This window comes from Hemiscyllium ocellatum, chromosome 14 (assembly GCF_020745735.1).
Source record: "Hemiscyllium ocellatum isolate sHemOce1 chromosome 14, sHemOce1.pat.X.cur, whole genome shotgun sequence".
NCBI classification, from domain to species: Eukaryota; Metazoa; Chordata; class Chondrichthyes; order Orectolobiformes; family Hemiscylliidae; genus Hemiscyllium; species Hemiscyllium ocellatum.
The window spans coordinates 43,594,125-43,618,043 of record NC_083414.1 but is presented as its reverse complement, the minus strand read 5'-3'; the positions used below and the strand labels follow the sequence as shown (position 1 = coordinate 43,618,043).

Sequence of the window (23,919 nt, the reverse complement as noted above, 5' to 3'; positions counted from 1 at the left end):
TGATTGTTCAATGTGCGTAATCTGTGACTCATGTACCCTAAATCTTACAATCATGTGATGGTAAGGAGCTTGTTTAGATTACTTATAAACAAAATTAGTTAGAAGCTGTGCTTTCACAGGCATTATTGAACATCAGGTTATAATCTCCCAGCCATGGGCGTTCATCTAAAATGCTTCATATTTTCTCAGGTTCCCATTTTAACGGGATACTTTGAGCAGAACAGTATTCTGGTCAATGATGAAATGCCTCAAGAACTAGGAAGTAGTACTGCCATCCTGTTGCAATACCATGTTCGTTTCATTTGTTTCAATGCTCAGCTAACGTTCAATGATGTTTAATCATTTCATGTCCTGAGGGGAATGGAAAACTCTCTTTTGGAATGCCAGACTGTGTGCACCTGGATTTACCATCTGTCTAAATGTAAAACGCCTTGGGATTTTCTCATACATTGAAGACATTACATAAATGCAAATTACTCTGGTTATCGAACTGATGTTGTTGAGCTATGGTAATACCAGCTGCGTGAATTTTCTTGCTGTCTGCTAAAGGGCATAAGCCCAGGAAATGTCAACTTGAAGCCTCAAAATACGAGACAACACTGAATGATGCACCACTTCCCATTAAATTTCTTGGACAACTTTCTTTTGGGATTTGGGTATGATAGAGATTTGGGTTAACTTGCACTTACTGATCTGTCAGTGATCTTGGAAGAGCACAACATAAAGCTGTAATAAAGGTCTGTTTGATCGATACTCAGACAATGCTGGACCAGCAACAGGATCAAGATCACAAGTCAACCCAAATATTCAAGCTTAATTACAGAATTGCTTGACTGCACGATAGGGAAAGGAGTAGTCACATGAGCAAGGCAAAAAGGTTTGTTTAATCCCCACCCAATTTCTACCCTCTTCTCTTGTCCCCAGTGCATGGTTCCTTAATTAGGCATAATTAATAACAGCAAGGCTACTTACTCATTGGGGTGTCAATGGAGACTGTTTGAGTCTTCACTCAAATGTCACATAAATACTCTAAAGTGGAGTTGCAGGAAAACAGCACTGGAAACAAAGACTTATCTTGTCCCTATCAGAGAGCGACTTTGGGTCAAGTAGGGATCAACACCACCACAGGTGTAGAGTTCAATCAACTCAGCAACTGATAAAGCACTTATCAATATGCCATTGTTAATCACTCACTAAGAATAGTGGCCGATCATTGGAAAGTTGCTTCTTTCTAAGTTCAATTTCTGATCTCAATAAAATTTGCAGAAAATGACAAACAAATGGACACCATTCAGGACATTTTGTTGAAGCTAACATATTGTCCATTTTTGTTCTGACAAGGCTGATCACAATTATGTGGCGGGCATTTTTACTGTAGCTATTTGACAGTTCAAATAAAAAAAATTTAGGCAGTGCTACAATTAAAAGCTACCTCATTCGGCAAGGTAAAGCTTCAAATAGTTTGAGAGCTATCACATTGGATTCTGCAAGACTGATTTTTTTTTAAAAAGAGTGAAAACCAATCATATATTTCAATGGAGGGACAAAAGTTGACTAGAAAACAGAACAGAAAATTCTATTCAAGCATTCATTATAGTTTGGAAACACTTTGGTGCTACGTGATGAGGACTAATGGATAGCAAATAATTGAGGGGAAAAGAGCTAATAAAGCTGTGCTTTCCAGATCGCAGCTTATATGGCAGGGAGTCATTTCAAGTAATTAGATGATCTCACCTTTTTCACTTGTCCACTAGTCAAATCTACGTAAGATATTTAAGGCAATTACATGGCTTTCAGTCACCAGACTTCAATCCATCCCAGTAAATGAGGATGGATCTATAAGCAGAAAATGAAAATAGGCCTAAGTGAAAACCACAAAGTCACACACTGCTGTAGTGTTAGATATCAGTTCAAACTTGAAAGTTGCCAGAAACATCCTGCTGAGGAATACCCGCTTGTCAAAAGTTGGAAACTGAAATTCAAAAGAAGAACAATGAAGCTAAATATATAAATAAAAAAAAATTAAAACTGGAGGCTGGTTAAAAATAAAAGAAACATATTTATTTTTGCAGCATATATTACTCCTACACCACTGAAAACAGGAATAAGACTTACTAAACCTTGAAAAGTTCATGCGAGTATTGCTGTCCACAAAGGAGAAGAAAACAATGATGAGGGATTTCAACAGAATAGTTAGGGAAGTACAGTTTCCACTGGCAGGTGGGCCAGGAGCCATAAAACACGGATTTAAAATAATTGGTAAAAAGCCAGTGTGTGACTTCAAATTACAATGACCTGAAAGGTACTGCTGAAAAGTACGTGGAAAGCAGGTTCAGCAAATAATTTCAAGAAGGGAACTGAATTTGCATTTATAAATGCAACATTTGCAGGAATATGAGGTAATTGCAGGGGAGCAGATTAACTATCTGAATTTTAAAAGAACACAATGGGCATAATAGACTGTTTCTGTACTGTATATTACAGGATTTAATTGGATAAGATCCATATAGAGCATTTGACATTAGCTTGTTTACAGCACTCAGTATAATTTAGTTCATTTTCTCTGTTGATTTCTGTGATTATTTTGCCAATACCCCTCTTTGTCTACACAAATGAATACATGGCTAGTGCCACTGAGAAGGTGGCTCACCTCCTGTTATGATTGTGGTTGCTAGAATTGACATCAAGAAGCAAACTGCTTTCAAAGTTGTGTCAATAGAATTCAACACCTGAAAGGGTGCACCAAGCCCTGATAGAGCACTGGAGACCTTAGTGGAAGGTATGTAGAGGAAAAACATCCCATATCTGACGGTTGTTTTCAGAAGGTAATGGAGCAGGCAAAACGAGGTCAATGCCAGGGCCAGGAATGTCATTCTACAAGAATAAAAGTTAAATAACTTCATACAAGTTGAAGTGAGTTCATCTTCAAATTGCGTGTCATCATAACAGCAACACTAGCCTCATCCACTGCTCAATTCACTATATCCCCATCATCCTCCTACCAACATTCTCTATCAACTCTCATTCTTTCAAATCCTAAGTTGTACCTAACTCTTTCACGCTTCAAACTACTGCAAGCCACACACCCCCAACTCTAAGCTCACACATTGGCAGCTATTCAACAATGACAACCACATGAACCAAACACTCCAGGCCACTTCTCAAAGCAGAGAAGTATTCCAGAAGATGGTAAATAGCAACAAGCGGCAGCAACAACTCGATGGGAATGTGTATATATTTTAAGCTCTATAGAAGAGACATGAGGTCATGGTCCATGCCATCTTTCTCCTGTCTCTCCACTTCACCATCAACCCATATTCTTCAAATTACCAATAGAAGAAATAATGCAAGCATGCAATTTTTTCTTTCTCTAACTTTCACACTGCACCCCAATCCTTCACCTTTTCTTATCAGATACCCAAGAAATGGAATTTTTCCAGAGAAGGAAGAGAATGGAAAAACAGACAGTCGTTAAATCTAACACTCTCAGGTACAGATGCCGTGTATAGTTAAGGGTAGCTTGGAAGATGGATCTGCACATACTGAAATACAACCACGAAGAAATCCGAATGTGAGGAAAGAATAGACTTGTCAGATGCACTCTCGTATACATACAGTACAGAGCAGCGCTTGATGACTCCCCTCTGTTTCCATCAAAAATTTCAACTACAAGCTTAGACTGCTGCTACTGTAGCACTGGATACCACAGGTTTAAGTTTAAGTTCTACTCCAAAGTGTCATGCCATTCTCTAAGAGCGACTGAGGCTCTATGGAATGTGAAGCAGCTGTTCTCTCTTGGGATCAATCCAGCCACTCTGCCAGAACCCTGGCTGTTGACGGTCAGCCTTGACTGCCAGAGCTTAGTCAAAACATCAAAATTTCCTCAATTAGTAGATAATGGCCTTCCATAGTCTGTGATGCAGCCACTGGAGAGATGTCTTGTAGGATCTCCAACAACTTGGATTGATACAGTATCATTGGAATAATATGTTGGTAGTGTGGCGCTGGAAAAGTACAGCAGGTCAGGCAGCAACCGAGGAGCCAAAGAATCGACATTTTGGGCACAAGCTCGATGAAGGGCTTACGACCAGCTGTGCTTTTCCAGCATCTGCAGTCCTTGCTTTCTCCTGGAATAAAATATTCCAAGGCACTTTAAAGCAAAGGCAAAAATAGGGTTATATTAGAGATGATCAAAAGCTTGGATGAAGAGCCAAGAGGAAAACAAGGTTAAGAGGTGGAGAAGTTGAAGGATGGAGTTTCAGATTTGAGACAGTTGAAGGACTGGCCAACAGGGTGAAGGAATTAAAAGTGGGAATGCTCAAAAGATCATAATTAGAGGTGCATAGATATTGGAAGGTTAGATGGTTGGAGGCTAACACAGCAAATATCACATCACAGAAGGATTTGAAAACAGAATTTTAAAATTAAGGTATTGCTTCACCAGGAGGCAATAACATGAATTTGCTGAGATAAATCTGACAGTGTGAAAATCAATAAGACAAATCCCTTGAAAATTGAGTCTCTCTTGTACTGTTTTGCTAAATTGCGGCTATAATCATAAAGGTTATCAATTATCTTAAAGCAACAGCTGAATTTTTTCAAAAGTATATGAAAATCATACCATTCTCATTTGTACAGATCAATATTGTCTACTTTCTCAAGCCCTCAGATATACACTTAAGGAGCAAAGTCCATAAGAAATGCATGTGCATAAACAAAAGTCAACTTTATAACAAAACAATTGATCTGCATTTGATATTACTGTGCACAGACTATAATTTTCAATAATCTGCCCAAGTTTCATCAGTGCAATCCACTGAATTTAGGCAAACCAATTTTAAAGATCAGAGGATTTTAAACACAAGCTACATTGAATGCAAATTAAGTGCCTGTGATCTTTAAAATTGGTTTGTAAAACTTCATGTTGCAAACTGGCCCTTCATACTAACAGCCCATATTTCCCAGATTGAAATAACAAGCAAATTCAGTGTATTTTGCAGACACTGGAGAAGGCTTTTCAAATCAAGCTCTTTCAAATAAAACCTTCAAATATTAAAAAACATTAAATTTGCTAAGAAATGTGCGAATGTATGATGAAACTAGTAAATGGTTCAGCATAGCTTTAGAGTCATAGAAACGTACAGCATGGAAACAGATCCTTCGGTCCAACCCGTCCATGTCAACCAGATATCCCAACCCAATCAAGTCCCACCTGCCAGCACCCGGCCCATATCCCTCCAAACCCTTCCTATTCATATACACATCCAAATGCCTCTTAAATGTTGCAATTGTACCAGCCTCCACCACTTCCTCTGGCAGCTCATTCCATACACGTACCACCCTCTGCGTGAAAAAGTTGCACCTTAGGTCTCTTTTATATCTTTCCCCTCTCACCTAAACCTATGCCCTCTAGTTCTGGACTCCCCGACCCCAGGGAAAACACTTTGCCTATTTACCCTATCCATGCCCATCATCATTTTGCAAACTACTATAAGGTCATCCCTCAGCCTCCGACGCTCCAGGGAAAACAGCCCCAGCCTGTTCAGCCTCTCCCTATAGCTTCCAACCCTGGCAACATCCTTGTAAATCTGTTATGAACCCTTTTAAGTTTCACAACATCTTTCCGATAGGAAGGAGACCAGAATTGCATGCAATATTCCAACTGTGGCCTAACCAATGTCCTGTACAGCTGCAACATGACCTCCCAACTCCTGTACTCAATACTCTGACCAATAAAGGAAAGCATACCAAATGCCTTCTTCACTATCCTATCTACCTGCGACTCCACTTTCAAGGAGCTATGAACCTGCACTCCAAGGTCTCTTTTTTCAGCAACACTCCCTAGGACCTTACAATTAAGTGTTTAAGTCCTGCTAAGATTTGCTTTCCCAAAATGCAGCACCTCGCATTTCTTTTAAGAAATGACTGGTGGAACTCATTTAAAATGCTTATTCTTTGAGATAAACTCACTTTCGGTTGTATTAATGTCATTTCAGCAGGTTACTACTTAAATGTACGATTTTTGTTTTAAAATTCAAGTCCAATAGTACTTGTTTATCAAATATTTTTTAGTTTGTGATTGTGAAGATGACATTATGACAGAAACGAGAATACAATCTCAATTCAGAAAATTCAGCAGGGGTCAGCTTTGTTGCTCTTCTGAACACTGCCTCTAACACCTGAATGTCTACTTTGTACCCCACCAACTAGAACTAGGTACAGTCTGAATACTCACTTTTAAACAACCGTTTCAATATTCTATGAACTTTGCTGCTTTGCACTGGTTCAACCCTATTGAGTGCGAGATTCATTAAAACTTGTGCATTTGTCAACTTTGTCATTCAGCATTAAATGATGTTGAAGCAGCTAAGTGCAATATTTCAAGTTCTTTACTTTAAATTTCACCTGGGCATTATTCTTATTTATATAATTTGTCCAGCTGACTTTGTAATTTCAGAGCTGCTTTCTTCAATTAATTTGGTATCTCATGCATACACATGACCACTTTGCCAATAATTTATGAATCCAGGTTGCAAATCAAAAATTAAAAAGAGTAGTGGTTGCAACACAATCTTTTGGGAACTGCACTCTGAAACACATTCCCCTCTCAACCTCTGCTCCAAAGGGTTTTCACTATTTTTGACAATTCAGCTAAGTCTTTGCTCATTTTGGAAATAGAATTTATTCAACTTATATATTCAACATTTTGATAGTTAAACCACTCAGTTATGCATTTGGCAGGAATAGACCTTGAATTCCAGCTGGAGGCTGGTTCTCTGCTTTGTTTGCTGCTGACAGGGAGTGGGTGAGGAGGTGAAATAGAGGAATGGCTGAACGGGAAGTGGGTTGGTGGGTGAGTGATAGGCAAGTGCATAAATAAATAGGTGAAAGAAAGTGGAAGCTGAGTGAGGCAGGGTGAGTGCATGCGGGGCGGGGGGTGAGTAAGCGAGAGGGTGAATAGGTGAAGGGAGATAAGTGAATGGTGAGTGATTGAGGTATGGATGATGAGGTGAGGGACTGGGGCAGATGAATGATTGAGTGAATAACTGAGTTGAGCAGCAGACTGAGTGAATGAGTAACTGGGGTTAAATGAGAGAGACTGGGGCAAGTAAATAAGTGAGTAGGAGCGAGTGAGTCACTCATTGGGGATGATTAACTAAGTGAGTGAATGAATGACTGACTGACTGGGCATGCTGGATAGTTGAATGACTGATTGGCATTGCACAGGTGGATGAGTGAGTCATTGACTTGGCAGGTGAGTGGATGTATTAGTGAGTGAGTAAGGGATGCGGTTGAATAAATGGTGGGAGTGGAGACATCAGCAAGAAAGACACACACACACACACACACACACACACACACACACACACACACACACACACACCTTTCCCCATGCCTTGTAAAATCCTACCAAAGAAAAAAACATCCAGTTTGGTATGAATTCTGCTGAATATGCCCCACCAGAAGTGGACCATACAACACTTATGGCACTAATCTGTGGAGAGCTACACATATACATACACTGTGCTTCTTTAAACTTAACAAAATAGGTGACAGCTAATCCTTGGTTTGTTTCTCAGGGCAATGCCTTGACCAGAGTCAACCTATCTGGTTTTAAATGTAAACAATGTTTAGCAGTTGACTGTAAATCACCATTAACTGATGCAGTGACTGTGGCAAAACCTCTACCAATCAGAGGCTATTTGTGAACCAATTAGTTCTTTCCTCTCACACAGTGTAAGTGTTCTTTGCCCTTGCCTTTGGGACTTCACATGAATTGTTCTGAGGAATTAAAAGATGAAAGATTTGACAAAATGCAACATTTTTCAGCATACTCAAACACAAAAAAATGAAATTATATTTGTTTTGGCTGAGAGTCTTACTTAAATTATCACTGTGTTTACAGGAAGATGTACTAAAATTCCTTTGTTTTATTCAAATGACCAAAGAATCAACATGAAGTCAATAACGAACTACAGCATATTCTTGATTAAGCATAAATAAATACTGATTTGACAGACATGCCATTTTAAATGGAATAGATGCACAGATATAATCAAATAATTATAGCTGGCCTGAAACAATAAAACTGCAAAATAAAAGCAAAGTAGTGCAGGTTATAGAAACCTGAAATAAAAACAAATAATGCTGGTAAAACCCAAATATGACACACTTCTGAATACAGCCATATTTGGTTCAAAAGCTAGCTCTCTTTTTCTCCCCACAGATGCTGGCCTCACTTGCTGTGTTTTGTGAGCAATTTCATATCATAAACAGTACAACTCCAATTTTATTTTTGCTCTTTTAGTAATGTAAAATAAATAATTTTAAAGAACTCTGGATGTTTCTGTTCTAGTTTCTTTTAATTACATTCATGTCGTGGGATCTTGACAATTATTTTCACTTTAACGCAGGATCACTGAGTGCAGCATAAATTCAGGAAGAAAATAAATCAGTGAAAGAAACAACACAAACATGGATGAAATTGGAAATAACAATTACGATATACCAAAGTTCATAAGAATTCATTAACTTGGCTGAAAACCGTCTTGCTTCTTCCACCAGAAACCAAGAGGTCTGCATTCACCATGCTTTTATTGGTTGAACAATTTAAGTCAATTATTCAATATTTCACAGTTCTAGCTGCTGGAAAGTAACTTCTTTTAAAAGCCTATTTCTGGAATCGATGATTTCAGAAGGGAAATAAAACTTGCCCTATTTGTATTCAGTATTTTCTAAAATAGTAAACTTTGACCAAACCTCTGTTAGTACTTCATGATGTAATTTATTTAAGCATAACTGGTATTTGTTCTGCAATTATCACTTTCTTTTAAAAAAAGTAATATTTTTTGCTCCAATGAACGATTTGGTGGGACAAAAACATAAACTCGTGCCATGAAGTACACTATGGAGTATCAGGACACAAACACAATTACTACAATTTAATATTACTTTCTCTGCTAGTTAGCTGCAGTAGCACACATCAGTTGTGGTTGGGCAGCATCAATGGAGAGAAAACATTTCAGGTCAATAACCTTTCACTAAACTGTTAATTACACGTCAGATGGAATCGGTGCTGATAGTAGGGGGTTTGTAACTTGAGTTTTTCCAATTGGAAGAGACCGTGGCTTACTTATAATTAGATTTTAGACAAGATACTTGAGACCGCGGGGCATTAGCAAGGATAGATCAATCTGAGCGGTGATAGAATTTAGCTATCGGTGGATGGGTGCCTCTCAAAACTGCATGTAGAAGAAGGGACAGTGTTCACCTCAAGAAATTCCATAAGGAATAGTGTAGGGATGGAAGGAGAAGCCACTGTTGACCATAACCTGACTACCATTGGAAAGATAAAAGTGGAACCAAATCTGCATTTATATTTACACCACTTGAAGTTCAGGTCGGTGCTTAACTCCAACTGGTAAGATTCAAAAAAGGACTACTTGTTGGCTACCTCTGCTATTGACCAAAGTATGCTTTGCAAATATTATTTCTGATTTGTATTTTGGTGCTGGAAGCTAATTGAAGTTAAGGAATCACAAATGCAAGATGTAAACAGAAAATACAAGAAATAGTCAGCAGACCAGGCAGCATCAATGGAGAGAAAATGTTTCATGTCAATAACCATTCATCAAACTGCCAACTAGGCTTTGCTGATGAAAGGTCATTGACGTGAAGTGTTAGCTGTTTTTCTCTCTTCTCAAATATAGCTTCACCTGCTGAGTATTTACAGCACTTTCTGTTCTTATTTTAGATTACCAGCACCTGCAGCATTTAGTTCTTTTCTTAAATGAGCAAAGATGAAATTATATTGTGAAGAAAATCATGTTGACAGGCATGACTGTCGTAAAAAAGGCCTGATCTATCAAGGTTGTGAAATGCAATTCCAATCAACCTAAGTTGCGCTGTACTTGTAAAGTGCAGTGCTTTTCCAACTTCAGAAAAAGGAAAGCTTAACTTGCACATATTAACAATCACTGAAAAAGTTGATAATTTACTAATAAAACTTATAGAAGCTCTAAAATTGAAAGCTTGACGTTAAGAATTGCCTATATTATCAGATCAGAACATGCTGGCTAAATAAATGACACAAAATGTAATTTTCATGAATAAATTCTATTCCCATCTTTTTCCACGATAATTATCTGTTAAATAATATGAATAATTGCTAATCAGATAGAACATTTATATTATAGAATTCTGGGTTTACTGATTGAAGTGCGACAGTTATTTGAAACAGATAAAGAATACATCAGTTAAGTGCATAAATTACTTGCCAAAGATAATCTTCATTTTGTACCGTAGTTCTCAATAAACCTGCACTTGCCTGTCTAAATTGCTTCTATTCTGATGGTATGCAGAAACCAGCTTCACATAAGATAATCTTGGACATTTCTGTCACCAAAATGAATGATGTTTTAGAAACTCCATTTTGAGATAAGCTCTCAATCCTTCCATGCAATTCCAGGCAAAAAATATTGCTTTTAATGAAAGAAAAAAAAAGTGAAAATTGTAAAACAAAATTGATATAAATTCTGGACCTTGTGTACAGACATATTGGCAGGGTGCTAATATGGTAATTGATTGCTTCTGTAACAGAAGAAACCTGCAAGGGAGTATAGATACTTCGAGTGAGGGAGCAAAATCCTGGCAGATTCAGTGTAACGTTGTAAAGTAGGAGGTCATGCACTTAAGTTGGAATAATTAAAAAGCAGATTATTATTTAAATGTAGAGAGATCCCAATGGTTTACTGCAGAGGAATCTGAGTGTTCTTGTGTATGAAACACAAAAGTTAGCATGCAGGTGCAGCAAGTAATTAAGATAAATGGAATTTTGTACTTGACAATTAAGGAAATTGAGTCATAGAGATGTACAGCACAGAAATAGATCCTTCAGTCTAACTTGCCCATGCCAACCCAATATTCTAAATTAATCTAATCCTATTTGCCAGTACACACCCATCCAGATACCTTTTAAATGTTCTAATTGCACCAACCTCCACCACTTCATCTGGCAGTTCATTCCACACATGCAAAAGTTACCCCTTATGTACTTTTTAAATCTTTTCCCTAAACCTACGCCCTCTAATTCTGGACTCCCCCCCCCATCCCCAAACCAGGGAAAACACCTTGTCTATCTACTCTATCCATGCCCCTCATGATTTTATAACCATCTATAAGGTCACCCCTTAGCCTCCAATGCTCCAGAGTAATAGCCCCAGCCTATTCAGCCTCTCCCTACAGCTCAAACCCTCCAACCCTGGCAACATCCTTGTAAATCTCTTCTGAACCCTTTCAAATTTGACAACATCCTTCCTGTAGGAGGGAGACCAGAACTGCAGATAATATTCCAAAAGTGGCCTAATCATGTCCTGTACAGCCGTAACATGAGTTCAACAATAGGGAAACCCTATTACAACTGTACAGGGTATTAGTGAGACCCCAACTGGAGTACTGTATAGCAGTTTAATTCACTGGACAGATGATTCCTGAAGCAAAGGGGTTAACCTATCAAGAATGGCTAAATAGGTTAGGTGCTTATTCATTAGGATTTAGAAGAATGAGTGGTGATCCTTTGAAATATGTAAAAGTTTGAGAGGGCTTGACAGGGCAGATGTTAAGATGATGTTTCCAATAGTGGAGGGATTTCGACCTCTGGGACACAGTTAGAGAATAAGGGGACTGAGATGCAAAGAATCTCTTGCCCCAGAGGGTAATAAATGTCTGGAATTCTCTACCTCAGGATAGTTTTAGAGCCGAGATCGCTGCAAGTATTTAAAGGGGAGGTCGGTATATTTTTGAATGTCAAAGAGTTGAGGAGTACGAAGAGCTAGGATGAAAGAGAAGTGAGGCCAGGAGTAGATCAGCCATGAACTTGTTGAACTGCATAGCAGGCCTACTGCAGCTCCCATTTCTTAAAAACAACAGTTTTAATGTTCATTTCCAAAGACTATTTCCTTTCCTTTATAAAGTAAAAATATGTATTCACACAAAAATGCCCACAATTACATCCTCTAAAAACACTTTTAAGACTGCAATAATTTTCCAAGTTCCCTAACTTTTCCTTTCATTAAATCGCCCTCATCCTATAAGTTTAAGGAAACCTGGCTCTTTTCTAGAGCTCCACCAAACCAGGGTCTCCATATCACGTCTGTGCTTTTGCTCACCCTTAATCTTCCAATTGCTCCCTGGCCACAGTTTTCAGTGTTTTTGTTATATATTGGTGCAATATCCCCAGATTGTGACACCGTCAGTTGTTTTCTCTTCAGTGGACAATGCTTTTTCTTGTTTTAGGTTAATATTCCAGGAAATACAATGAGGGCACATCACTAGTGTCTGAGTCAGGGCCACAGCAAGGAGACTGCTGAAGAGGGAGCAATTGTTCGGAGATCTCAATGCAGCACAACCATAATGATCAGAACCTCCATGATGCAAGTCAGAAACTATAAATCAGGCATTTGTGAAGAATAGCAAAGGATTCTTAGCTCAAATTTTTCATCAAGATGGAATCCAAAGTTGCCTGATGGACAATGCATGAATATTCTATTCATTTGCTGAAGCAAATAATGGTGGAATTAATTCAACCTTTGTTTAAAAGCAAATAACCTGTGAAGGAAATGTCTCACCTTGTGGCCGTGCTACTTTCTCACTGAGTGATCAACACAATATTATTCTCAGGAGCTTGTGCTATTTTTACTTTATTTTGCAATCTTTCATCTTGCATCATATGTAGCAAATACTTCTATATAAAAATCTGTTAGCTATCCTTAGGACTACTGGAAGATTTAGGTATTTGGTAAGGCCAGTAAATCAAATACAAATTGTCAGTGTTCAGTGTCACTGATTAGGAAAGAATGCTTATAACTCCCACACAAAAATCTTTGCAAGATTTTTGCTAAATGCTAGGTCACTTGTGACTTCTTTAATTTTTAAAGGAAATGGCATTTCATTAGTCAGTAATTTGTCCCACTATGCAATTCAGCAAACACACAAAAAAAACAATATTTCTTCAGGAAACAGTTTTGAAGGTTGGTTAATGAATATACATGAAGGAAAAGACCCCAATTAAATTGCCACTGGAGTTCTGCCATCTTCCGTAAACAAAGTTATCTGGACAGGGTCACATCTCACACGAAGATAGCAGACTGAAAATTAATTACCTACGTGACATATGTCAAAACAAATTCTAAAGAGAATAGCATCTATTTGTAGCTGTGTTTTTTATCTAATTGTTAGTATGCAAAATTTGCATTCACAGAGTTTTAAATTTATTCATTTATTCAGAGCCCCTTAGAGAAATCAAAAAAAAGCTTGTTACCCTTTTTGTACTTCCAGATGGAGGTAGGCAAAATAACACTTGTTTACTGAGGCAGAAAATAATTACTAGACAGATTTTACTTTTCTTTAAGCTGGGGAAAATTAAAAAAAATGTTACCTTCTGCTAGAAATTAGATGGTTAAAAACAAAACTCATATTTACCTTGAAAGTAATTTTGTGCCATAACACATTATATCTTCTAACTAAATCCAAAAACTTTAGGAATCAGAGGATACTTGCTAAATTTATGTATGCTACCGCATGAGGCGTGACAAATAAAAATGACTTTCACCAGTATATCTAAACTCGAACAACATAGTTCTGGGTGAACAAGTATGCAGTACTTATTCATGGAGAGTATTTTTCTTCATAGTTCATCACATTTCCCCTTGTATTGTTTTTGCATGTAATTCTGTTAGAAGCTATCAAGATCTAAGAGCCTTTTACCTTTCACAAGCTGTGCTTTGCATTTCAGCAGAGATAACCATTACCAGATTTTAAAACCTTTTAATTTTGCAATGTCACCAGAAAATTTGCTCATTTATATTAGAGGCAGGAGGAATCCCAATAATGTTTCAGAGTTCATTCATTGTGGTTGTCTTCAAGTTATTTCTTATTCAACATAATCTCAGAAACTGCTGGCTAATTTGAGTTTCCCCAAAAAAGTGGACCTGACAGTGAAATCTATCGCAAAAGTCAAATTCGACTTGTTTCCAGCAAAGTACTGCCACAAACCTCTGAGAGCTATTTATATAGCTATTTATATTTTAAAAGTTATGAAACTGACTGCACTTCTGAATCATAGTTCAGTCACATAACCAACATGCAAGCTCAGCCAAGACAAAAAGGAAAGCAACTTTTTACACAAATAGCATAGAAAGGCTTTCCAAATCAATTAGTATTTTGTTATAACCACAAAGACAATTTTAACATTGGTAAACGTGGACCATGTCCACACCTTTTCTGAGGACAAGGAAAAATCCTCAGGGGAAAAAAACAGCCAGGAAATACCTTCTATTTATAGAGAGATTTTAATTATAAAGGAACATCGCAAATGCTTTGCAGAATTGTAATACATGAAACAGAGAAGGTATTGGGAGATTGGTTTTAAGAAGGATCCAAAAAGGGAGGCGGAAGTATGGTTAGGCAACAGTGGCTTAAGTTGGAATGTCCAGATCATTGGGAATAGGCACCTAAAGGCACAGCCATCAATAATGGTGCAAAAGGCAGGAGATCTGAGGAACTGAGAACTCGGAGAGTGAAGGAGGTTTCAAAGTCATAGATGGGTGAGAACATGACAGGATTTACAAAAAATAAATCAAACTGGAGTTAAGCCAGCTAGAACACAGCATAGAACAAAGAAGCACTAGGTGATATGGAAAAGTGTACTCATGTGAAAATCCTACTACTTCTGTTTGTGGTACTGTATTTCTCTCACCAACAAATAACAGGTTTCCAAAAAGTAATGCCCAATTCTAAAGCAATGCAAACAGAGTACGAGAATTCTTTATTGTGACTGCCAGCTTGTATGTGATAGGAGGATATTTCCAACAGAACCAGCACAGGTACACAGTTAAAATGGTCTGGGTTGCTTACAGATAGCCACTGTACACTGCCATTTCTGATTTAAATAACATATTTATGGATAGGTGGTTAACCCACCCATCAAAAGCCAGTTCACTGTCAAATTCAGGTTCGCATGAAACTTAAATAAAAACTGAAAAAACTGCAGATGCCGGAAATCAGAAATAAACGCAAAAATTGCTGGAAAAACTCAGCAGGTCTGCCAGCATCTGGACAGAAAAATCAGAGTGAATGTTTCAGGTCCAATGACATTTCCTCAGAACTGGGGAAGAGTCACTGGGCCCGAATCATTAACTCTGATTTCTCTCCATAAATGCTACTCGACTTGCTGAGCTTTTCCACCAATTTCTGTTTTTGTTGTGAAAATGAATCTTATTGGGCTTTGACAAGGATTCTAACTTTGCCTCAGTGGGGGGCAAATGTTCTACCAAGTGACAAACAATATGAAGAGGATTAAGAAGTTAAAGAGGTCCTGCGGACAAGACTTTTACTTGCTACAAACTAGATAAATTAAATAGATGTACAGAATCCACAAAGGTGAAGTAAATCTTTCTGCAATGCCAAACACACACACATATAGATATAAATATAGAATACCAACATATAAAGGCTCTGTCTAAATTTGAGCAGCTGTATTTCATTTACAGGATAAGATCATGGAGTGAGATAATTTTAAAATGAAAGGAGCAGGGAAACTACCACGCAATAACAGTTTTACTTGCAAAGCACAGTCATCATTCACTGATTCTATATCAGACAAATTCAGATGGTTGAAGATTTTTCTCAGATTTAAATATGATCCATGAACAAATCAATAAGTCAGTCTTCCATTGCTTTAATTTTTCACTATTTTGCTTTTGCAATGTTAGAGGCTGGATAGTTTGCTGTGGTTTCAAATGCAGTTCTGGACCTCAACACCTAAACTCCATATTGTGCTAATACAAATCCGGTAACACTTGCAAAAGCAATCTGTCAATTTTTCTTGAATAATACACAAGACTGTACTTTGGCAATCTCTAACTTATGCACACAAAGGAGACATGTCACACATTAGCACTAGTTAAAATATAATATTAAGGAACCAATGGAACAGAACTATTCTGGGACTAATCATCAGTTAGGACACATGTAAAGTTATATTCTATTAGAGAAAATGTGGAAAATACTTTGTTAACTTACTCACACCTGCTATATCGAGTATAGTGACTACTATAACATTCATCAATTCTTAACCACAAAACACCTGTCTACAATTAACTTCAGAAATGCTTAAAGTATTTCAATTTATTTTGAAATTAAGTAAACAGAGTACAAACGGCATGAGTAATTGTACTGCCTTAAATTCTGATGAATAAATCACACATCTGCAACTTTATGCAAATTGCTTGCATCATATTAGTGTTACCATTCACCCTGGCATAAAAGTCATTTCCTTTTACTCAAAGGACTAATAGAGGCCCCAGATAGTGATTTCAAGCCAGATGGTACTTGTTTGTGTAATTTTCCACAAACTTTATATGGTCAATTAATGAAGCTCTTGGAGTGAATAAAAGTGAAGATAAGTAGATATTGAAACATGCAGTAGAACGTTAAACTGTCATATCTAAAACATAGTTCAACAGATTTTGTTTTAAATTCAGAATATTGTAATAGCAGCATTAAATCCCACATTCATAAACCAAAATTATTGACTACCAATTACAAATTATTCTAATATTAAATTACTTCAAACTAATTAAAATTTAGCAACAACTATGGTACATCAGAGAGCTATTATAATTAAAGAGGAAATGTAATCCTGGACATGAGCACATGGAATGTAAAGCACTTGCTCCTTGATGTGTTACAAATTCTTATTGAGCCATTTTACAGTGGAACTTTTCAGACCATTAATTATACTGAATTTGTGGGATCCAGCTATGCACAAGCTGGAAGTCATGTCTATTTACATTATAAAGATTCAACAGTATTTCAATACCTGTGACCCAAATTTAGGAATTTCATTATGTGAAACATACAATGCAAAATCATTTCCACAAGGATGAGAAACTAAAGTGCCCAACACTGATCATCAACCAAAGAAAGCACAATGCAGTGTTTCTCAATCCTATGGTAACCTCTATGATTCTATTTGTCTCATCAGAAGAGACTTGGCCTGCATTTACTGAAGTTTAGAAGAACAAGAGGAGGTCTCACTGAAAAGTATTAAGTTCTGACAGGGCTGGACAGACTGGATGCAGAGATGACATTTCCCCTGACCCTGAGTGGGAACAATGGGTCATAGTCTCAGGATATGGAAATAGGCCAGTTTGAACTGAGATGTGGTAAATCTGTGGAATTCCGCCCCCAGAAAGGGCTGCATAGGTGAAGGGCCTGAGTATATTTAAGAAAAAAATAGTTATTTAGAAGCTAAAGACATCGAAGGGGTATGGGGAGACAGTGAGAATACAGTGTTGATATAGTGGATCAGCCCACTATCATGTTAAATGGTAGAATGTACTTGATGGACTGAATAGCCTACTTAGGCTTTCTTTACGTCCTCTATACCTGTCTTTTCTATTTGATGCAACAGTTATGTTTCTCTCCACAGATGCTAACAGTCTTGCCAAGTATTTCCAAAACCTACTTTCTTTATTCCTGAGCTGGTCGATCACTGAGTAATGCAAAAGGTATGACCAGGCTACTTCAAATGAAAAATAATGACTCTTTCTTGATCTTGGAAGAATCAAATGCACTGATAGAAATTCTTCATTTCTAATACACCATGAAGTGTTCCACTGCGGCTATCATCATGAGACAACAATCAGTTCAATCACTGCAAAGCAAATTTTATCCTGTACATTATATCTGGCTTATCTTGTTGAACTGCTTTCAAATTCTGCTTGAAATGAATCAAAATCTCATCATTTCATTCCTTTGTGGTCCATTTTGTTTAAAATTAGAAATAAAATAATTCTGTACAAATTAAATATCCCACCGGATTTAAAATAATTCAATCACTTTTAAATTCTACCAAGCCAGAAAATACAATCCTCATTGACCTGACTCAGTTAGCCAGTGCTTTTTATTTTAATAACCAATAGCTACTGACTACCTTGAAAATGCAAGTACACATATTTCAACAATGCATGCAAACATTCAGCCACATATGCTGCAGAGAGAGAATAATGGGCTCATTTTTACCATTGTATATTCACACACAGGCTGAAATGATAGGTTTATCCAAATTGAAGATGCAAATGGTGGTGATGGGAGAAAAAAGTCAAGAATAAGTAGGAACTTTTTATAGTTAAATGTAGAAAACAGTGACTTTATTACTGACAATGCTTTAAATGGCACAAATCAGTTGATTAACTTCAAATCAAAATCTGTAAAAAGATGGAAAGATATGGTAATTCTGACCTCTCGTTTTACTGTGCTTCCATAGCCCCTGTAGAATCCTAGGATACCCTGGGGATGTGAAGCAAGACAAAAATAATTAGGTAAAATTAGTCAATACTTTGAAAACTTGAGTTGAACAAACTGTTCTATAGATTATCAACAATAATGAAAATTGTGAATAAAGTTTTCAGACTATAAAGTTAGGGACTGGCAATAATTTTCCTGTACCAGGGAATGTTAATGGATTATAGTTGGGTTCCAGCAAGGTAACAGACAATCAAACCCCAACATGTTGATTATTCCAGACCATGGGGGAAGAAAAATGCAACCAACGTTTAATGATCCATTAAAACCCTGGATCTGGATACAGATACAGATAATAACACAGAATTGGAGAGGAAAAAAAAGGATACTGTCGCAAATCAAAACAAATGTAATGGACACTGAAACAAGATGGTGAAAAACCCTAGAATTTGCAAATTCTGCAATATTTCTAGCTTTAATGCAAACACACTCCATTAATTTCCTTCCCTACACCAGATACCAATGTGAGGTTTAGGCAAAATGTATAGAACTGTCCGTTCAATTTCCTACTGCTCAGTGAAAGCAAGCATTGATCGTTAAAGAGCATACACAGCAAGCTTAATTTCCACAACACACTGATATAACAACGTAGCTGTGTAAGTGTTACAATTTACTTCAAACCGTCAGATAGGAAGGAGACAAAAAAAGTGCAAAAAATCTCCTTCAGTGGTAGTATAATATACTTTATATAAATAATGATGGTGAAACTGATCACTGACTTTACATCAACAAGAGAGGAAATACTGGTCTAGAATGAGCACGTGAACAGAGAGGCCTCAGAAACAAGAGAGTTGAATTTGATAATCTGTTACACACAGCAGTAAGTGAAGTATTGCTGCACAATATAAAAAGTAGAAGGACTTTGCTTAGCACTAAGGAGCAAGCAGCATCAATGATAGCATATGTGCTGACACCTGCAGCCCAAGATGACCCAGACTGGAATCTCAATGTGCAGGTAAAAGTACTGGCTTAAAATATAAGATAACTCAAATGTTGGAAACGCTTGGAAATAAATGTGGACATTAGGTAAGGTTGAGTTCAATTTAGCCAAAACATTGTCCCAGATTTATATGTTTTTATTAACACACATCATCTGGACTGATTTGGAGATGCCGGTGTTGGACTGGGGTGCACAAAGTTAAAAATCACACAACACCAGGTTATAGTCCAACAGGTTTAATTGGAAGCACACTAGCTTTCGGAGCGACGCTCCTTCATCAGGTGATTGTCCTGACAATCACCTGATGAAGGAGCATCGCTCCGAAAGCTAGTGTGCTTCCAATTAAACCTGTTGGATATAACCTGGTGTTGTGTGATTTTTAACTCAATCATTTGGACTGGTTGTGAAGGCCAGGTGGAAGCACAAATTACAAACATCAGGGAAGAAGGGAGAAAACTGCAGAAGAAAGTGGATTTTTGGTTTACATTGTAGTTTTTCATACTAGTTTTTTAAATAAACAATGTAATTATTGTTTACAATTAAACGAGTAAGATCAAGGAGACACAAGAAATTAGACTGTTTCCTGAAAAACAGCTATAGGATGAAAGACAAAGCAGAGCAAGGATTTCCAAAGTTCTCCAAAAACTAATTCAATAAAGTTCAAGTCCTCAATAGTATGGATGTCATTGGGAACATTAATGGGAAAAGTTCAACTCGAAAAACAGCCGTATTTGATCCATTAATATGCCCCTTGGGTGACAAAAGTCAGCCAATCAAACAGGAGGAAGATAACAGCAAAGGAGACCGGATGCATTTTACAAGTCTTTGGTTAAGAAATGAATTCAACTGGACAAAACCTTATGTTGGCTATCAACCTGGAAAATTGTTCAATTCTTCTCATAGGAACAAGTACCTTAGAAGATGGTTTAGTAGTTGGTGATAGTTTTATTCACATTTCTTGGCTTCAAAATGTACCATAGTCTTACCTCTTCAATTAAAAATATTAATTATGAATTGGATAAGCAGGATCTGAGTGTTTGATGATAGTTGAGTTGATCACATCATTTGTAATGTTAAGAAATGGTCAATAGACATACTCAACATTTAATTTTCTGAAGCGATCAATGAAAGCACAATCCTGAGGAGATTTAGATTGATATATGCACATTCAAGAGCAATGTTGTGACACCAATGTTTCCATGGTTACTGGCTAACCAGTTGTTATTCAAACCTTGCTCAAAATTGATGAAGGTTCAATTTTCAAGTGGGAACTGGCACAGAAGTACAGAAATAAAAATTCCTAAATTAAAACCGAAAATACTGAAAATACTCCGCATCTGTGGAGGGAGGAAAAGAGAATTTAAATACAACAGTAATGAACAGTCATTGACCTGAAAGGTCACACCAGTTTCTCTCTCCACAGTTGACCTCCACAGTTCAACTTTTATTTCAGGTTTCCAGCTCACTCAATATTTTGCTTTTGCGTCTTTTTAATTAGGTCCCTTCAGCATTTGAGGTTTTCAAAAATAATCCCAATAATGCACTTGAAATTGAATCTTAGAATAAATTTCAATCCTATACTTAAATATGATAATTAAACTGTCCACATCATTCTGTGATTTAAGAATGAGCATTACCATTAGAGATACGTTATTTATAACATATGACTTGTTAAATTGTACTCACAAGGAACAGGTTTATTAAACAAAATAAAATACAAGCATCTATCTGGATGTACTGCAAACTGGACTTTCAAAATCAGATCCAGCAGTAAAAACTTAATACCATTTGCATGCTGTCAGACAATGTCCAGCACAGCAAAAATTCAACATGGAAGATGCAATTCTGTCTAGACTCTAATCTTCATTTACACATCCAGATGGTGCTATGCGGTACAGACAGTAATGATCATCATGTCAAGTCAATTTGAAAATTGGAGTCATCTACGCACAAAACTCAATCTAATTAGCAAATTTGTCAATATGATCTATGAGGCAAAAGACTCAGACGGATATAGATCAAAGCAAATGCCAAAAAAAGAAGACCTGTTCCTTCAATTTTAATTATTATCATTTGATTGCACAAGAACAAACGTAAAGACTCTGATACATGCATAGATAAATGTACCATTTGCCACATTAAGCAGCTTGCAGTGCATTATGCTTGATTTTTGTTTTATGCAAGTTAACTGAAGCAAAAGAGCAACAGCTTGTACAAATAATTTATATGGATTTCCTAACTAGGTTATGTTTAGAAGTCTGTGTCGTTTGCTTAAGAGTTTTGATTCTTAATGCACTCAGAAATGGCAAACTGTTCTCCATTGAAAAAGATTCACTTGTTCCCTTCCAGAATAATACCATTCTTTCTCTTCCTTTGATGGTTTTTCATTTTTCCTATATTCTCCATCTTTCCCAGAATTTCAATATCTCATCAATATTTCACACAATTTCCAGTGTCAACAGCTGACTGCCCGACTCTCAAAATTCATAACTGAAATGAGCCTTTTTGCAAATAAACAGGGCTCAGCCCTGGCAATTTGTATTGCAAGGTAAATGAAATGTGAAAACACGCTCTGACACCGTTCCTTTCAATTCCATTAAATTATTTTCTTCAATTCCATTGACAAATAAATACACTGCCAAGTTTATTTCTACACAGCAAAAAAAATTAATAAAAATGCAAGTATAATTCAGAATGTAGATTAACAAATAAGGCAAGGCTTGTAACAATGAAAAAAAAAACAAAATTGAATTTTTCTCCACTGCACTGTCACAACTGCACCCAACTGCTTTTAGTGATCCTTATTCCAACGATAGAAATCTTGTTGCTTCAGGAGGAAGTAATGTGATGGTTGTGCTCTTGTGCAGCCACGCTTTATAGAAAAACTGTGCTTTAGAAACAGCACTTAAAGTGTTAGTAATGTAATCATGTTACAGCCAACACACATTTTAAAAGTTCACGCTATAGAAACAGCACTTCCAATTCCTCAATTGTCTTACAGAGAATTCATGTTGACGAAATACACATTATAGCAGAACGACTGTAGGAGGAAAAGACAAAAATACAATGGTGCTACATTATTATAGGATCAGCCCCGCAATGACAATAATCAGTTATCATTTTAGACCTTCAAATTTCAGACTCTTCAATGTAAGTTGCTTGCTCAGAAATACAGCAACGGATATCCTCAATTTCGGCATCTAGCATGCCCAGTGAAAGCAAAATCCAGAGTCCTGAACACCAACTCTCGCAAAGTCCATAAAGGTATACAGTGGTGTAAGTTCTTAGTTAACTCATCCAAATTAGTCAAAGTACAAGGAAATAATCAAACATGAGCGACCAAAAAGATTGATGGGTTGGACCGAAGGGTCTGTTTCCATGCTGAACATCTCTATGACTCTATGTGGGCATCACTGGTAAGGCCAGAAAATAATGTTCAGTGCTAAGTGTTCTGAGTAAGATGATGGTAAGTTCCCTTCTTGAACCACTACATTCATGCAGTGGAGGTGCTCTCATATGCTGTTAGGCAACGTGTTTCAGTAGCAATGAAGGAATTATATTACAATCTCAGTGAAGAATGGTCTGTGGCTGCAGAGCAGAACTTGCAAATGTTATCCTATCCACTTGCTGTCCATGTCATTCTGCAAGGTAGAGGTTGTGGCGGAAGTGATGGTGATGCTGTCAAATACGCTCTGGTGAGTTGCTGCAGTGCATCATGTCGATGGTACAAACTACTGGCATAGGTTGTGGAGGGGGTGAATAGTGATGGATAGGATGCCGATAAAATGACTGCTTTGCCCTGGATTGTTTTCAGCTTCTGGAATGTTGTTGAAGCAGTATTCATCTTGGCAAGTATTCATCTTGGCATCATACACCTAACTGTAGACAACGGACAGAATTTGGCAATTTTGGATTCATGGAGAATTCCCACCATCCGACCTGCTCTTGCAGTATTTATATGGCTGGTCAAGTTAGATTCCTGGTCAATAGCATACTCATTTTCTCCATCTGCTCACATCTACATGAAGAAAGTGTTTGGGCTGTATTCCACATACTGGCAAGCAGATGTGTAGTGGATTGTTTTATGATAAGAAAGGTACTATATAAAGATAAACTGTTGGTGAAACTGATTTTTAGTACCTTCACAATTTCTCTTCAAAAGCAAAGGTGATTCTCAATGTAGACAAGGAAATGCCCCCCAGCTGGAAAGTATCAGGCACACCAAGCCTTCCTGCCATGAGTAGGTCATGAAGCAAACATAAGCAGAACTCAATCTTGGGAATTGAGTGGACACGAAAAATAGTAGGAAGATTTGTGCTTGTTTATTGAACATCATTAACACGGTAAAATGCAGAACAACTTTGGTTAAAGTGGGGAAATAACCATAGAAAATTGTTTTTTTCAATGGGAACCTTGATAAATGTATAACGGTAATAATGAATGGCTTTATGTGAAGGCTGGACTAATTTTGCTGAGAGACCAGCTTTTTGGTAAAGCTGTTGTTAATTAGACTGTTGCAAGCAGCTCTTCTGAATCACAGTGTGACATACGAATGTGCTTCACTGCATCAGTGCTGAGCAGAGGTAGAAGGGACTCAAAGCAGAGACAGGGTC

At 37.2% G+C, this 23,919-nt stretch overlaps 1 protein-coding gene across 4 annotated transcripts in view; it reads right to left on the bottom strand.

The window, feature by feature from the left end:
- The window catches only part of slc25a26 (solute carrier family 25 member 26), a 193,853-nt gene that overhangs the window by 119,906 nt on the left and 50,028 nt on the right, over positions 1-23,919 (bottom strand). For all 4 annotated transcript variants that reach the window (XM_060835677.1, XM_060835679.1, XM_060835678.1 and 1 more), the window contains one exon: positions 18,304-18,351. In XM_060835677.1, the coding sequence (XP_060691660.1) occupies positions 18,304-18,351 (48 nt within the window). The remainder of the gene's footprint in view (positions 1-18,303; positions 18,352-23,919) is intronic.